The sequence below is a fragment of the Podarcis raffonei genome, chromosome 7 (genome assembly GCF_027172205.1).
Source record: "Podarcis raffonei isolate rPodRaf1 chromosome 7, rPodRaf1.pri, whole genome shotgun sequence".
Taxonomy (NCBI): Eukaryota; Metazoa; Chordata; class Lepidosauria; order Squamata; family Lacertidae; genus Podarcis; species Podarcis raffonei.
The window spans coordinates 15618266-15635647 of NC_070608.1; the positions used below are offsets into that span (position 1 = coordinate 15618266).

At 45.0% G+C, this 17382-nt stretch overlaps 1 protein-coding gene across 4 annotated transcripts in view; it reads right to left on the reverse strand.

The window, feature by feature from the left end:
* The window catches only part of COL14A1 (collagen type XIV alpha 1 chain), a 141838-nt gene that overhangs the window by 9013 nt on the left and 115443 nt on the right, over positions 1–17382 (reverse strand). For all 4 annotated transcript variants that reach the window (XM_053395376.1, XM_053395375.1, XM_053395378.1 and 1 more), the window contains 5 exons: positions 15028–15081; positions 14070–14141; positions 13443–13478; positions 13034–13100; positions 12317–12505 (listed from right to left, as the gene is read on the reverse strand). In XM_053395376.1, coding sequence (XP_053251351.1) covers positions 12317–12505; positions 13034–13100; positions 13443–13478; positions 14070–14141; positions 15028–15081 — 418 coding nt within the window. The remainder of the gene's footprint in view (positions 1–12316; positions 12506–13033; positions 13101–13442; positions 13479–14069; positions 14142–15027; positions 15082–17382) is intronic.

Consider the following 17382-nt stretch of genomic DNA (forward strand, 5'->3'; position numbering starts at 1 on the left):
TTAACAAAAAATGAGAGCTCAAATAGAGCAGGTGGTGCAAGCTCTGCCTGTTAAACGTAAAAATGATGTCTTCCTCCATTCCCTTTCACCGCTATAGCTTCGTGAACTCACTAATCAATGACAGAAGGTGCAATGGCTCTCATTTATGGCTCGATTGTTTCAGATACACAACTCCTTTGCACCCACCTGTACACAGTTTCTGCAGCGTTTAACTGCACAGTGGGAATATTTCTTCCAATTCAGCACAGCGCTAGACCCGGGTCAAGAAGAATCACCTCACTCACAGCCCACAAAAGATGCTGAGCAGAGAAGGTGTGAAATTCTAAACTTCCCCTCAAAGAATAAAAACGCTGCCGGCTGCCAAAATGACTTTGTTTAAAGAATGTGTTCCGATTCCTTACAGCTTTCAAAGCACAAACCTACACATGTCTCACCAGATCACAAGCGTCAATGAGCACAACGGGTCTTGACCCCCAAGTACATGGGCAAACGATTGCAACTTGGGGGGGGGGGAATCTTCAAAAGACAACCAAGGGACCATGAAGTTTTCAGGGATAGATGCTGAAATTAGAGACTGCTCCTGTTGAAAAGTGACAACAGCCACGAAATTAAAAGACGCCTGCTTCTAAGGAGAAAAGCAATGACCAAACCTAGACAGCATCTTAAAAAGCAGAGACATCACCTTGCCAACAAAGGTCCTTATAGTTAAAGCTATGGTTTTCCCAGTAGTGATGTATGGAAGTGAGAGCTGGACCATAAAGAAGGCTGATCGCCGAAGAATCGATGCTTTTGAATTATGGTGCTGGAGGAGACTCTGGAAAGTCCCATGTACTGCAAGAAGATCAAACCTATCCATTCTTAAAGAAATCAGCCCTGAGTGCTCACTGGAAGGACACATCCTGAAGCTGAGGCTCCAATACTTTGGCCACCTCATGAGAAGAGAAGACTCCCTGGAAAAGACCCTGATGTTGGGAAAGATGGAGGGCACAAGGAGAAGGGGACGACAGAGGACGAGATGGTTGGACAGTGTTCTCGAAGATACAAACATGAGTTTGACCAAACTGTGGGAGGCAGTGGAAGACAGGAGTGCCTGGCGTGCTCTGGTCCATGGGGTCACGAAGAGTCGGACACGACTAAACGACAACAACCTGTTGAAAAAACACTTGCAGCATATCCCTTCCAACCACATTCTCTTTTCTATTATCTTTGCATACCTAAAATGAGTGGCCAAGATCATACAACCTCTTTCTCTTTTAATTTTTCTTTTTTAAAAAGTATATATAATAAGATCACACTCTCGTAGGCCTCTTACAAGGTATGGTTTGTAGCAACAGTTCCCAACTTAAGCAAAATATATTAAGGCTGAATTCATGTTGACACGGATAGTTGCCTTAAAACCCAAACTAACTAGTGGACGATAAGCTCCCGGGCCTCATCTGGGCGGAGAATGAGGCTGAATATCTTACATTGTCGTTTCAGAGGCAAGACACAGTCAGGTGATTTGGCACAAGCTGAGCAAAGCTATTAGCAGAAACCAGGCCATGCTCCTAGGCTGGTATCCCAGTGTTTTTGGAGGTTTTTTTTCGTTTCTTTTTTTTTTGGACCGATGCTATCATATTCAGGCTTACAGAAAAGCTGAGGTCATGGCTTTCTGTTATAATTAAAGATTCAGATATGCATTCAGGGGGCCAGCTTTATGAAATGTGTGCTTTTAAACTCAGAAAGCAGGGAGTACAGGCAAGCGGCGAAAGCACCAGAGTGATTCTCCAGACCTCTGACTTGGACCCAGCGCTATTTGAAACATTTCTATTATTTATACGGTAAACTTTCAGCATTACGTGACCCCAGAGCAGGTGACAATTCCATTCAAAATATAAAACAATTCTAACAGAATAAAGAGCAAGGAAAACACAGCACACCCACAAAAATCAACCGCAAAATCTTCAGCTCCATCTTACTAAAAAAACAACCCGAAGATCCCACAAAAAAGAAACACCTACAGCAAAAAGGTAGGCATTTACATGATGCCAAAACCAGACCCCTGAAGCCAGGTGGGATAGGACAAAAGAACAACAACACACATTTGTGGTATGAAAAGTTGCAGGATTTCAGCAAGATACACATTGAATGGAAATGAAAAGATACATCTGCCCCAAAACTTTTGCAAGCAGAGGCCGGGTCACATATAACTGCCCTGGAACCGTAAGGGACCCCTGACCATTAGGTCCAGTCGAGGACAACTCTGGGGCTGTGGCGCTCATTTTGCTTTATTGGCCAAGGGAACCGGCGTACAGCTTCCGGGTCATGTGTCCAGCATGACTAAGCTGCTTCTGGCGAACCAGAGCAGCGCATGGAAACGCCGTTTACCTTCCCGCCGGGGCGGTACCTATTTATCTACTTGCACTTTGACGTGCTTTTGAACTGCTAGGTTGGCAGGAGCTGGGAACGAGCAACGGGAGCTCACCCCGTTGCGGGGATTCGAAACGCCGACCTTCTGATCGGCAAGCCCTAGGCTCTGTGGTTTAAAACACAGGCCACCCACGTCCCTGGAACTGTAAGGAACCACAAATAAACTACCCTCCAAGTGTCCCGATTTTCCAGAGACAGTCCAGGAATTACGAAAGCCATGCCAGCTTCTGATTGAATGTCCCTGCTTCCGCTGCCACCAAGCTCAGGGAGGAGAATGAGCTGGAGTTTATCCCGAGTGGTGGATTCGAGGCACTGTTCTGTTACCTCTCCATAGTCTCCGCCACTGGTCTCCTCCCTTAGGCAGCTTGTAGCAGCTGCTGGGTGAGGAGGAGCCACCACCATCGAGGCCCAGCCTTGTATACTGCACTGTCTTGCTTTTCTTTATTTAAAAAATTGCTTTGTGCATCCACGTCTAACCTTGTTCCTTTCTAAAATTTATTTAGTCATGTTTGTTTTTCTTTTTTGTAAATCTACCAAAGAATAAAATAAAATCAGGATTAAGGGGATTTCTAGGAAATGATATATAATGAATTGAAAAAGATGTTTAAAATAACTTTTGCAAAAAAAAACCCTCAAAGAACCCAGAAGCTTTCCTTTTGGGAATTATAGGGACAGAACTACTCAAACTGTATAGAGATTTATTCATGTAAGCGACTACAGTGGCAAGAATGTTATTTGCCCAAAAATGGAAAGAAGAAGAAATCCCGACGAAAGAAGAATGAATACAAAAACTTATCGAATGTGCAGAAATGGTGAAACTAACTGGGGGAAAATAAGAAATCAAGATAACAAAGATTTTTATATAAAAGAATGGAAATGGTTTATTGAATATTTACAAACTGTAAACAGATAAGAACACTGGTCTGTATAGTTAAAGCTATGGTTTTCCCAGTAGTGATGTATGGAAGTGAGAGCTGGACCATAAAGGCTGTTCTCCAAAGAATTGATGCTTTAGAATTATGGTGCTGGAGGAGACTCTTGAGAGTCCCATGGACTACAAGAAGATCAAACCTATCCATTCTGAAGGAAATCAGCCCTGAGTGCTCACTGGAAGGACAGATCCTGAAGCTGAGGCTCCAATACTTTGGCCACCTCATGAGAAGAGAAGACTCCCTGGAAAAGACCCTGATGTTGGGAAAGATGGAGGGCACAAGGAGAAAGGGATGACAGAGGACGAGATGGTTGGACAGTGTTCTCGAAGCTACCAGCATGAGTTTGACCAAACTGCGGGAGGCAGTGGAAGACAGGAGTGCCTGGCGTGCTCTGGTCCATGGGGTCATGAAGAGTCGGAAACGACTAAAAGACTAAACAACAACAATGGGTGTCAACATCATGAATTCAGTCATAGTCGAGCCATTGAAAAGCTGCTTGCTCGCTCGGTCGCTGGCAAGCTAACATAGTTTACCTCTCAGAATTACTAACTTTTATTTTTTTAAAAAACAAAAATTTGGAATTGTTCGTGAGTATTAAAAATAACTTCTTATAAAGGAAGCATGTGCTTAGTGTCACTAAACTGCTAATGCAGGAATGAATTGTAAGCTATCTAATTTGGCAGAAGCACAAAAAGACTTCAGAGAGCCTTTCCCTTCCTTTGCATCCTCTTGATTTCATCCTGCCTCTTATCTGCAGTGACAGGGCAGACTGATGGTGCTTTTCGGATAGGAAAAATGCTAATGAGGAGCTCATTTGCAGATAGGAACCAGAGGGAAGCGAAAAGGGAGAGAACCTCCTTTTATGACAATTTCCACTGCTTTATTAAAACATAAATTATAGTCTTGTTTTACAGCATTCAGTTTAAAGACTAGCATTTTGTGTGCGTAGGAAGGATCAGAGAGTGTGCAGTACCTAAATAATCTGGAACATTATATAGGAAAAGGTGGGATACAAACAAAATAATCAAACAGAGATCAAGGAACACCTCTGCTAAATGCATTCCCACCCGAGCAATGAACCATCTGGGTGAAATTTCATCCCCTTTTGAACAGAACAGTTCTTCTAATAGTCCAAACACCTCTCTGCTCCCACCCCAACTTCAACTTTAGCTGGCTTCTCCCAATTCCTTTTCACCACCTCGCCTTGAGAGTTACCGCTTCTCAGGCTGAGTGATTGCCCAAAACATGCATATCCAGGCAAATGAACATCTCCTAGCTATTTTGACATTATTTATGGCTTGTTTCTCTCCCCCCGCCTCCACCCAAAGGACATTGGGTTCCAAATTCTCAAACAGCCTAAATAACATTTTAGGCAGGAGACTCGCTGAGATCATATCTAGTTTTAACAACAAGGAAGAATCCAGCTTGGGGGATGTGAAGCTAGCAGCCTAGTTCTGTCCTTTTGCCAGGACAACAGTACAGTGGTGCCTCGCAAGACGAAATTAATTTGTTCCGCAAGTTTTTTCTTCTTGCGAGTTTTTCGTCTTGCGAAGCACGGTTTCCCATAGGAATGCATTGAAAATCAATTAATGCGTTCCTATGGAGACCGCTTGCCAGGCTGGCGGTGCTGAGGAGGGCTTTTCTCCCCACCGGCAGCCTTCGGAGCAGCCATCCGAAGGCTGCCGGTGGGGCAGAGAGACCTCCTCCCGCCGCCAGCCTTCGGAGCAGCCTTCCGAAGCCTGGCGGGGGGAGGAGGTCTCTCCGCCCCACCGCCAGCCTTCGGAGGAGGTCCGAGGACAGTGGGGAAGATGCGCTGCGCTTCCCCGCTGTCCCGGAGATTTCCCTATGGGCTTTCGTCTTGCGAAGGAAGCCCATAGGGAAATTCGTTTTGCGAAGCGCCTCCAAAACGGAAAACCCTTTCGTCTAGCGGGTTTTTCGTCTTGCGAGGCGTTCGTCTTGCGGGGCACCACTGTACTTATACTGGGGCTGCCATACGTCCGAAATTTTCCGGACATAGTCAGGATACTGCAACCGGAAGCAGTGGCCGGGTAAAGGTAAAGGTAAAGGGACCCCTGACCATTAGATCCAGTCATGACCGACTCTGGACGATCAGAAGGTCGGCAGTTCGAATTTCCGTGATGGGGTGAGCTCCCATTGCTCGGTCCCTGCTCCTGCCAACCTAGCAATTCGAAAGCATGTCAAAGTGCAAGTAGATAAATAGGTACCGCTCCGGCGGGAAGGTAAACGGTGTTTCTGTGCGCTGCTCTGGTTCGCCAGAAGCGGTTTAGTCATGCTGGCCACATGACCTGGAAGCTGTACGCCAGCTCCCTCGGCCAATAAAGCGAGATGAGCGCCACAACTCCAGTGTCGGTCATGACTGGACCTAATGGTCAGGGGTCCCTTTACCCTTTACCTTTAGATGGGCTTTTGGTGTGACTCATCAGACTCTTCTTAACATTCAAGAGGAAATAGTTTCCCCCACAACACAAAACTAACTTTTGTGCTTGCTTGCCAGAAGATGTAGCAATGACTGCTAAGTGACTCTGGCTGTGCCAGAGGTGGATTAGGCAAATTCATGGAGAGACAGGTCTGTAAATTAAGTTTTGATAGTTAAAGGGACTCTTAATATTCAGAGGGGTGTTGTCTTCAAGCCCTGCTTGTGGGCTTTCCAGAGGTGTCTGGCTAGCCTCTCTGACAGTATAATTGTTATTGTTATTTGTACCCCACCCATCTGGCTGGGTTTGCCCAGCTACTCTGGGCAGCTTACAGCACATAAATTATAAAACATTAGACATAAAAAATTTCCCAATACAGGGTTGCCTTCAGATGTCTTCTAAAAGTCAGATAGTTGCTTATTTCCTTGACATCTGATGAGAAGGTGTTCCACAGGGTGGGTGCCACTACCGAGAAGGCCCTCTGCCTGGCTCACTGTAACCTCACTTCTCATAGGGAGGGAACCGTCAGAAGGCCCTCAGAGCTGGACCTCAGTGTCCGGGCTGGACGATGGGGATGGGATGCTCCTGAGGATGCTGGACAAGCTGAACCCTTGATCTGATTTACCAGGGTTCTCCTTATGTTCTTAAGGGCACAGTCAACTGGTAGGTTCAGTGCAAGTCCCACCAAAATGAACTGAAACTGTGCAACAAGCTCAGGGGTGCTAATTTCCATGGGGCATTTGCAAGGCTACTTTGACATAAGCAGATTTTAGCCCAAGGTCAGCTTTCTGAACTATGCAATGCAGTTGGCCGTACTTCTGCATTGGCCCGGGACCAGTTTTTGACATTAGAAAGCATGGCCATTAATGCTGGTGAAGATGTTCGTATATATCAATTCCAAGCGAGTCCTGCCAAAAAGTCTCTTTTGCTTTGACAGCTGTTTTAGCAACAGAAATAATGAGAATGAGGGAACTTTGATCCCATGCCTTCTTCTTCTTCTTTTCGTTATCGCAAACTATCGCTCCTTTGCAGAATTCCCTGGCAGGTTCCCTGCAAGCTACAGACAAGGCTATAAAGTTTGTTGTTGCGTGTTTGCAAATTATTACTACAATCAGAAACATCGTTTGTCCTCCTTTATCTTGTACATCTGCCTAATCCTTGCGTTAAGTTCTCCACACTCCAATACATTTGCTTAAGTGGCACAAATAATTATGCTTTTCAGGCAGTTCCTCCAGCATCCCACAACTCTTTAGCCCACCCCCTTTAACAGTGAATCGGTCCCTTTCTTGTCTCCAACTTCCCCTTTCCCTCCTACCTCAACGCTCTTTTCCCTTATACCACCAAACAATGTCACTCTTTGTTCAGCTTCGCCATAGAAACCCGGGGCTGACAAGCTCGCCCTCCTAAATCTTTTCTCCTCTTACACTGAAGTAATTAGAATTATGGCCTCAGAGACTTTGGTTTTCTTTCCTTTTTCTTCTTCTTTTAGGTGGGAGGCAGTCTCAGAGGTCACTTAAAGGTTTCCTCATCAGAGCCAACAGCATGACTACTGAGCAAGATGTTTGACACACAGAAATGACCAAAGAGCTGCCATTACAGCATGCAAAATGGCTTTCACGTGCAGGGAATATAACACGCAATGCAACACCCCATATTGTGCATTCGAAGTCGCTTAGGCTGTAATACTATACACATGTTTACTTGGGAGTAAGTCCCATTGAGCCCTGTGAGACTTACTAGCATCATTCTGTCAGTTGTATTTGCTCCCAAAAGACTCACGGTACAATCCTTTGCATGTCTACGCAAAGATAAGCACCGCTGGGTCATTTTTCAACCACATTTTACTGAAAGGAGACCCAATGAAAGTGATGAACACAACTAATTTGGGCCCAATGATTTCAATAGGTCTGAGTAAAATTTAGTTGAATGCCAGTCATTGAGTTTAATGGGGCTTATTTCCCAGTAAAAGTGTGCATTGGATTACAAAACTATAGAAGAATCCTATGCCTGCTTACTCAAAAGTAAGTCCAAGCCTCTGTTGGAATGGTTAAGAATTTTGAAACAGTTGCAGGTTCCAGATTGTTTGTCAATGCATTGTAATAGTCTAAACTTACACCCAAGGCTGTGTGTGTGTGCAGGATTTAAGCCTTAAGCTAGTTAAGTGTCAGCAGGCTTAAACTCCTTGAGGATATTGCCACCTCCACACAAACACACCCACCCTTGCTTTTGTGCCCTCTGTACTGCTGCCCTTTTAAGTTATTTTTGGCATGTTACAGAGCAAACAACTAAAGCAAAACCACCACAAAGAGCTTATTAGGAGGAAGGTGAGAGTTAAAGGTAACGATTAAAAAAAACCCCTACTTCTTCATGGAATGCATAAATTATGGAACTCACTCCCACAAGAGGCAATGGGGACCACCAATTTGGATGGCTTTAAAACAGGACTGGGCAAATTTGTGAAGGACAAGGCTATTGACAGGTTCACACCATGATGGCTATGTGCTGCCTACACTGTCGGAGAACTACCTCTGAATACCAAAAGGCAGGCAGGGTGCTGCTGCGCTCATGCCCAGCTTGCAGGCTTCTCTCAGGCATCTGCTGAAATCTGCATGCCAGGCTAGATGAGTCACAGGCCTGATCAAGCAGGCTTGTCTTACATTCTCATGTGAACAAATGCAATCACAGGTACTTAGGATTTATTTCCATTCATTATGAGGACTCTAGGCTAAGGGATGTGGTCCATGGACTGCTAGCGGTCTGCAATTTTTGTTTGGGTTGTCTGCAGTGTGTTTGCGGGTTTTTGGTCGAAAATGAAAGGCAACGCATCCGCCTCTTTAAATATTCACATAGATAATTCAATGCGGGGTGTGTGTGAGAGAAATAATTAAACACAGATTGTTAGGTAACGAATTTCAAGAACTTAGTCACCAAATCAGGGACAGTGTCTGTGCAAGTCTGGGGATGGTACGATGTGGATTCCCAACGGCAACTTATCTCTCCCAACCTGAATCAACGCAGGGCATACATGTGAGACTGAATGTGCTACCTTTGGCATTGCTACAGGGGAGATTCCAGAAAATACCACTCACAGAGAGACGACACCTCTCTGGACAAAAACATATAGCAGGCTTCCTCAACCTCGGCCCTCCAAATGTTTTGAGACTGCAATTCCCATCATCCCTGACCACGGGTCGTGCTAACTAGGGATCATGGGAATTGTAGGCCAAAAACATCTGAAAGGCCAAGGTTGAGGAAACTTGACATATAGAATCAGTTGTGCATGTTCTTTTGCACTGCCGCTTGATTCAGACAATTCCATCTAAGCTCATTAATCAGGTGGTTCTTAGCAGGAAGTGGCATTCAGATGAACGTAAGGCAGCCTTCCTTAGGTTTACTTGGGACGGGGTTAAGATGGAGATAGCTGCCCAATTTCTGCAACACGCAACAAGGATTAAGTGCATGTTATACATTATCTTAGGACGCAGGTGGCGCTGTGGGTTAAACCACAGAGCCTAGGGCTTGCCGATCAGAAGGTCGGTGATTCAAATCCCCGCGACGGGGTGAGCTCCCATTGCTCGGTCCCTGCTCCTGCCAACCTAGCAGTACGAAAGCACGTCAAAGTGCAAGTAGATAAATAGGTACCGCTCCAGTGGGAAGGTAAACGGTGTTTCCGTGCACTGCTCTGGTTCGCCAGAAGCGGCTTAGTCATGCTGGCCACATGACCTAGAAGCTTTCTGCAGACAAACGTCGGCTCCCTTGGCCTATAGAGCGAGATGAGCACCGCAACTCCAGAGTCGTCTGCGACTGGACCTAATGGTCAGGGGTCCCTTTACCTTTACCTTTATACATTATCTTAATTGTTAGATGCAGATTTTGCTGAGTGATTTTACTGTACTGAACCTTCCTGGAATCTTGTCTATATGCCGACAAAGGTTTGGGAATTGAGAAATATTCACATAGATATTTAACTGTATTTTCATTGCTTATTTTATTTCTTACCTTGCATTGTTATTGTACTGCGATTTTGAATTCAGTGAAAAATAGCTATACCTGAAATACCTTCTTTCCCTGTCAAAATCCATTCCTTCCACAAAGCATTTTTTTGGATAGCACAGATTGATTCTGTCTTCAAGTTACTTCAAGTTACTTCCCCCTTGCCATGCCCACACACCCTCATTCCGGGGGAATGGTGGAAATCATTCACCATATAAGATCCATCATTCACAAATGGGGCTGCAATAATTTCAGGAGGCATATTAAAGGGAACACACACAGACTCCAACTTCCCTTAACTATCAATGGGAAGTAGTCAGCTGAAACTGCCTTAGCTCAGTTACAAAATCCCACCTGCTGTAAAGTTTGGAAAACAAGTTCCTTCCTGTTCAGTCTCACTGCTACTGACTGGTGTTCAACTTTTATTTGTAGTTACTAAAATTACAAAATGAAACTAGGCCGTAAAAATTATGCAATTATATGGGAAAGACTGCACCAGCGAAGAAAAATACAGTTCACTGGCTTTCCACTGTAACTATTTCCACAGGAAGAGCAGTGTTAGTCTGTTGCTGCAGAAAACAGCAGAAGAGTCTTTTGGGGCACCTTAATGTTTTATAATGGCATAAGCTTTCTGATGCTGCTGATGAAATGGACTCTAGTCTGCAAAAGTATGTGTTAGTTTAAATTTGCTGGTCTTTAGAGTGCTCCAAGACCCTTTGTTGTATTTGGGAGAAATTCAACATTGTGCTAAAGTGATCGTTCCATCGTAGGAAGCATTTGGGCATGCCAGGTGGAATCCCCCCCTCCTATGGGGCAAGGGGAAAAACCCCATTGCATAAGGAACATCCTTGAACAGGGCCTTCTTGGTTGCTGCTCCCAGGCTTTGGAACTCACACCCTAGAAAAGCTAGACTGGCTCCTTCTTCATTGTCCTTCCACTGGCAGATGAAGAACTTTCTTATTCCAACTGGCTCTGGGGAACTGACTGCTTTTAATGAAAGAGTTGGTGCCATGCTGTTTTTATGGTAATTATCTGTATGGTTTTTATATATGTCCATTGTTTTAATTCTATCAATGTTTAATTATTTTTTATATATTGTTTTTCTGTGTTTTTACCAGTTCCTGTTTGTATCTGTAAGACATCTTCAGTCCCATCAGGGATAAATTTATTGGCATTTATTTATTTATTTATTGGCACGCATCTGTCTCAAGAGATAATGGAGTGTGTCTCTGAAGTCAAACTGCTGCATTAGCAGCCCTGAACTGACCTCTATGGGACACAAGCCTGGGAAGTGAGTCTGGAGGTCCTGGGCTGCCCAGATGACAAGACCTCTTGGCCTCACTGATGTGGTCCAAAGGAAAACAGAGCAATACGTTTGGCACCAGTTTGGCTGCAGGAGTTGCTGGAAGGAGCCATATGAGGTGCCATCCAACCGTTTTAGGGACTTCAGTCCAGATTTGTGTAGGGTTTACTCCTTAGCCCTGTCTTCTCCTGAAGATACCCTGCAAGGCAGCGGAGCTTTAGGATTAGAGTTTTCTTTCTCCTAGCTGGGCTATCTCCACAGGTGGGTGAGCCCCATCAGTCCCTCACTTCCCTCTACAGCACATGCAGAAACTGTTAGAATTCCTGCTCCACGATTGCAGTCATGGGATTTTTGTCTTTCACATGACGGTATATTTTTTGACTCCACAGAGTGGGAAGTGATGGAGACAGGATGTTTGTGTTACTGTGTTCTGTGAAGTGGGACTATTGTCCTTTGTTCTTTCTCTTTTTGCTGTCTGATGAGAGAGAGGGAGCCATGCTGCAGTGCTCTGTGTGTTTATATGTAAATAAAATAGATTAGCCCAAATGCTGAGTTGCTGAGGTCTGTCACATAATGCTGTGCAAACTCTACGGATCCCTAAGTATGCCGGTGCCGGTGCGCATCAGTCACTGTGATGTTCGGGCTGAAGAAAGCTTATGAAGCTCCCGAATGATTGACCAGGAGGGAGAGAACATGCCAGTCGGGCATGTGTCTCTGCCAGGGTCCTACTCAAGTGTAGGCTGAACTCCTGACAGAAACTGCCTTCAGAGGGTCTACTCGAAGCACGACTTAGTTGAATGCAACCCCTAGGCTACAATCCTAACCCTACTTTCCTCGGACTAAGACCCACTAAATTCAATTCGACTTACTTCTGAGTAGACATGGTTAAGATTATACACACACATCTATTCACCCAATGCCATGGAAAAAGGAAGGTTTGATAGGCTGTTATCAAGCAATTTGACCCCATTTTCACAAATGCTTTATACAGAATTATACTTGGCATGAAATACTCTTTCTGAAAGGTCAGTTCCCAAAAAGAAACTCTTAATAGTGCTGCTCAGAGATTAATTAATTTTGGAAAAATTCAGCATGGTTTTTTTTTTATCACACTCAATGCTATCCAGGAACTCAAAGCTATTTATATCTCTCCCACTTTTCATGTTCCCTCTGATGTCAGACATAAGTTTATTGTGTTTGGTGCCCTTCATGCAAGCTCCAGTTTTATAAATCTCACAACTCACCTCTTTCACCAGGTCTTCCAGGCTGGCCAGGACTGCCTGGAAATCCTGGCCTTCCCGAAGATCCTTGTTCTCCTTGAGGTCCAGGTAACCCTTGCCTCCCTGGTTCACCGGGGGGTCCAGGGACAGTTCGTGTTGAGACAGACTGGCTTGGAATTTGATTTAAGATGGAGTTATACCTGGCCAGGTGACCTGCAAAGAAAGGCAGTGTCAGGTGTGTGTGTTGGAGCCAGGCCCTGTGACCAATAGGACTTTGGAGGACTGGGGCCTTCCTAAGTTTGTTCTGAAGAGGCAAGGCGCAGGCACACAGGTGAGGCTGATTGGTGACACCTTGCTTCTTGATCCTTGGACCCTTGACTTCTTGACTCCTTGCTTCTTGATCCTTGGACCCTTGACTTCTTGACTCCTTGCTTCCTGACCCTCAGACCCTTGGCTTCTTGACTCCCGGCTCTCTGACACTCGGGTTCCTGACTCCTGGCTTCTGGAGCCCCATTCCTGCTCCCACCCTGCCATCTTGCCCCCGGTCCTGCCGTCCCCTGCTGGGACTTCGATCGCCAGTGAACTGGACCGTGACAGACATATCCTTAAAAATTGCCCTTCAACAACTGGTCCAAATGAAGCATTATTTTGACAGCCACCATAATTGGGCTGGTGGGTTGTTTGATTACAACTTCCACAACTGTGTTTTAGAACTGTAACATGGAAATTATTTTTACCCACCTTGGATAAGCTGTTCACATACTTGACGGGCTACTGCCCGTACCATGGCATGGGACTGGAGGTCTCCCTGTGTGATAAGAACATTGTAATAACATGTTAACACCTTCTAGCTCCCTTAGATGACCTTTAGACCCTTCCAAGTCTACAATTCTATGATTCCAGATTAACGGTTAATTGAGCCTTTGCCCTGATTTGTTTGCACATAGTAACCTTTGGCTTTCAACAGTACAATCCTATGCAATGTCCACTTAGAAGTAAGTCCCAGCAAGCTTCTCAGGAATGCCTTGGATGAAAGGTGAGCTGTAAATACAGTAGGCAAACAAATAGCTTTTTTAAAAGAATTAAAAACTACTGTAATTCATATGCCTGCTGTGCTCTCTGTACAGTTCTGTATTTACAGTGCACTTACACGTTCACCCCTCTCGCCTTTTGGTCCAGGAAGTCCCTGCGGGGGAACAAAAAAGAATAAAAATTAATTTGTGCATGTGCCCTTTCTTCTGCCTCTGTGATAAGAGGTTTTTTTTAAAAATGTGGTGACCGCAGGTTGGTGGGCCCAAGCCATATTATAGGAGTAGTTATGACAATGGAATTGAATCGTATCTCACTGTACATTTCAAACACAGCTTCAGAGTTTGGCAGGTGAAGGGCTAGTGTCGTATCATTGTGAGAAGTTGCAATGTGTCCATGCAGATGTTTAGTTCCCATAATCAGGGAAGGTGTCCCCCCCCCCAGCCTAAGGGCCACATTCCTTCCTAGGTGTCATTCTGGGGGCCAGATCTACTGGGAGGAGTTGCTGTGCTCATAAGGCCTGGCACCGCTGAGCAGCTCTTGTTTCTTCTAATAAAGGGTTAACTTCACTTACTCCATATGATTTATTGCTGACCTGCTCCTGACACCACCTAGGCCCTGGAGGGAAGTTGTAATATGCACTGTTGTGAATCCTAAGGTAGAGCTTATCCTGTGTACTGAACTTGTGGTAAATATCTCAAAAAGCATGGCCATAGCGATACATTCAGTAAAGTGTTCTACTACTTACAGGTACTCCAGCATCGCCTTGTGGCCCAATATTGCCGGTGACTCCTGGTACACCTGGAGCACCAGGTATTCCCTGCACAGAGAGAACAAGACAACACATCCATATACCAATTGAACCACACAGTCCCATACAGATAAAGTTCATACCTGCCAAGGGCCCTGGGGGGGAAAAACAGGACATCTCTTTTTTTGTGCAAGATTACAGCTGCCATTTTGGGTGTTGTAATCTCACATGCTCTCACGCTGCGCTCTTGCTTTTGAGTCTCCCAAAATTGGATGGTATTAAAGTTGTGTTCCATTTAAGTTTCCTAGTTGGCATTTTCTGACCCCAGAACTGAGGATGCACTCAATGCGTCTTGAGAATATGCCTAACCATCCCTGCAGAAGATGGTGAGCTGCAGCCTAAATTTAAGTTTGACATAAGTTGGAATATCAACAGGACTATGCACAACCCCAAATGAATAGTTTATTCATGGAGGCTTCCCTATACCCTCACAACACCAAACAGCTGTATTTTCTGGTGTTTAGCTAGCACATACCATGCTGTAGATACCTTTAAAAGGTAAAGGTACCCTTGACCGTTAGGTCCAGTCGCAGACGACTCTGGGGTTGCGGTGCTCATCTCGCTTTACTGGCCGAGGGAGCCGGCGTACAGCTTCCGGGTCATGTGGCCAGCATGACTAAGCCACTTCTGATGAACCAGAGCAGCGCACGGAAATGCCATTTACCTTCCTGCTGGAGCGGTACCTATTTATCTACTTGCACTTTGACGTGCTTTTGAACTGCTAGGTGGGCAGGAGCAGGGACCAAGCAACAGGAGCTCACCCCGTCACAGAGATTCGAACCGCCGACCTTCTGATCGGCAAGCCGTAGGTTCTGTGGTTTTAAATAAACATGCACTTCCTACCATATCAAATACTCAATCCACGTTACCTAGAATTTGGTGTATTTTTACTTACCACAGGCCCTGGTGGCCCTTGAGGGCCAGTGGGTCCGTCTTTGCCTGGGAGGCCCTAGATCAGAGGCAAGTACATAAATTAGAGTAGTGTTTTTTTATCCTGCATAAGACGCAGGACCAATTTCCCATAGACTAGAACAGTATTGTTCACTAGACAAGGAAGGCCACAATCCCAGACTCCACAGAACTCTTGATGTTCTCTACAGGATGTTCAGGACAAGCACAAAACCAATCCATTCACACGGCCAGTTTTTTAAGCATTAAACCTGATTCGTTTCTGCAAAGTTTTCAGGGCGGTTAGACGATGTTGGCTTTTACTGAGCGTTTGTTCTGATCAGTTTGCGGGGAGGTTATATATGATGTTGCGTCAAGCAATTGTTTATCCTGCAATTTCCCCATTGCTTTCTTTGTCACCAAAAGCCTGTGGGGGTTTTTTTTGGTGGGGAGGGGGGAGAAGCAGGTTTGTTGTGCGATCAACTTGAATTGTGCAACCTGGTATTGTGCTGGTTTTTGATGGAATCCCGCTTGAAAATCTCAGCTTTCTGGAAGTCCCCAAGGTCCAAGAAAACTCCAAAAGAACTAGGGATTTGCACATGGGCAACATACAACACTGATGTGAGCTGGGCAGCCAAAGTTCAGAGGCAACAAAGTAAGTTAGGAATCTGTTTGTCCCTTTACCTGTTGGTGCTTGCAAACCACAGTGCCACCTTCAGTTCTTTGAAGATGGGGGTGAATTAACTTTTCTGCCAATTCTTCTTCAAATGAGAGTGAAAAGATATGCTTCTACCTGAGTTTCTTTCTAGCTTTTATTTTAAAAGCATACAACATGATACATTTTCAGGTTTTGCTGCTTTCTCTTGTTTAGCTGCTAAATAATATATCCATGCAAGCCTTCCGGGCATATTTACTTTGGCACTGTTTCTGTATCTTTTGGCCGTTGACAAATTTCCTCCTACTGTATTTTGTTAGGTGTGAAAATGGGTCTTTTATAAATTAAGTCAAGCAGCAGTCTGTTTGAAGTTGGGGAAGCAGCACTGCTTCTGCAGTCCCTCCAACAAGAGATACATGCCAGCCTTTAGAAACTTTCAGAAGCTGCTACGAAATGTTGCTTCCCGGATTATCAAAACGGCAGGTATACATCTTAAACCAGAAATGCAGACTGCAGAGAAGGAAGGGGAATGCGTTTATATTGGGTGACTGCACCACTGCGTTAGATCTGTGAATTAGTGGGGAAAATGGGACTTTTCAGATGTTAGAAAATAAAAGAAATTCTGTTCCTTCCCCTTAATGCTATACTTGCATTAGCCTCAAACCAGCTGTAGCAGCACAATACTTCATTCCCATTTATGATTTTTTTTGGGGGGGTGTTAGATTCTAAGATCAAAATTGGACCGTAAGCAGCAAAAAGGGGATTCCCAGTCCTGTATTTGCTGGCAACCCTGCCTGTGCAGATGGGAGGAAATCTGCAGGGAAGAAGACGGTGCAAGATATTTTTAACCCCTTCCCACGCATCGGTTTCCACCAGATTTGTTTTCTTCCAGCCAGACCTCTTTCCTGGCTCAGATTCTTTCAACATCTCCATTAGAATGCATTCAGATCAGTTGGATTCTGCACTCTGACCTCTGGTATGTCTCCCATTTGTGAGGAGAAGAGAGCGTTCCTTTCTATTTCTTTTGCCAGTGATGCGATCTATTTGGGTACCGTTCCTTGAAGCAAGCAGTAGCCTCCAGCTTTTTCAGACCTGGGATCCAACCAAATCTGCAACAAGGCCCACTTTGACTTTTTAAAAATATGTTTTGGTTGGCCCGCCAGCCTCCATCTGTGTTTCTCCTACCCTCTCCTTTGTATTCCATCTTTTTCTTTAAATAAACGCAAAAGGTGGTTGCAAATGCCGGGAGTCCCAGCCAACGAGTTGGAGCAACAAAGGAGATGAAAAGTTCCAGTGTGGGCTCAGGACCGTATCAGCTGCCACTCAGCGTGGCTGCGTTGACACAGTATTTCTGGTAAAAGACCCAAATCCAGGCGTAGGAACTCGCTCAGTGCTGTTCTTGGAGCAAGGCACAGAAATTCTTGACTAAACGAAACTAACGTGGTGCGACCGCTGCCAAGTCAATTTTGGACAGCATCTGCTGTCCAGAAACACACACACAAACACAGGCACACACCCCTCCTTCACAGCAGTGGCATTGTCTACTGAGCTGACAGACTCACTTCGCAGTGCCTGAATGCAGCGAAAGGCCCGCTACAATAACTGCATGTGGCAAGAAAGGGATTAAGCAAAGAGAGGCTTAGGGAATAGATCTCTATTACCACCTTTCTCATAAGTAACAGATGCCAGAATTCCCCTTGCTTATTC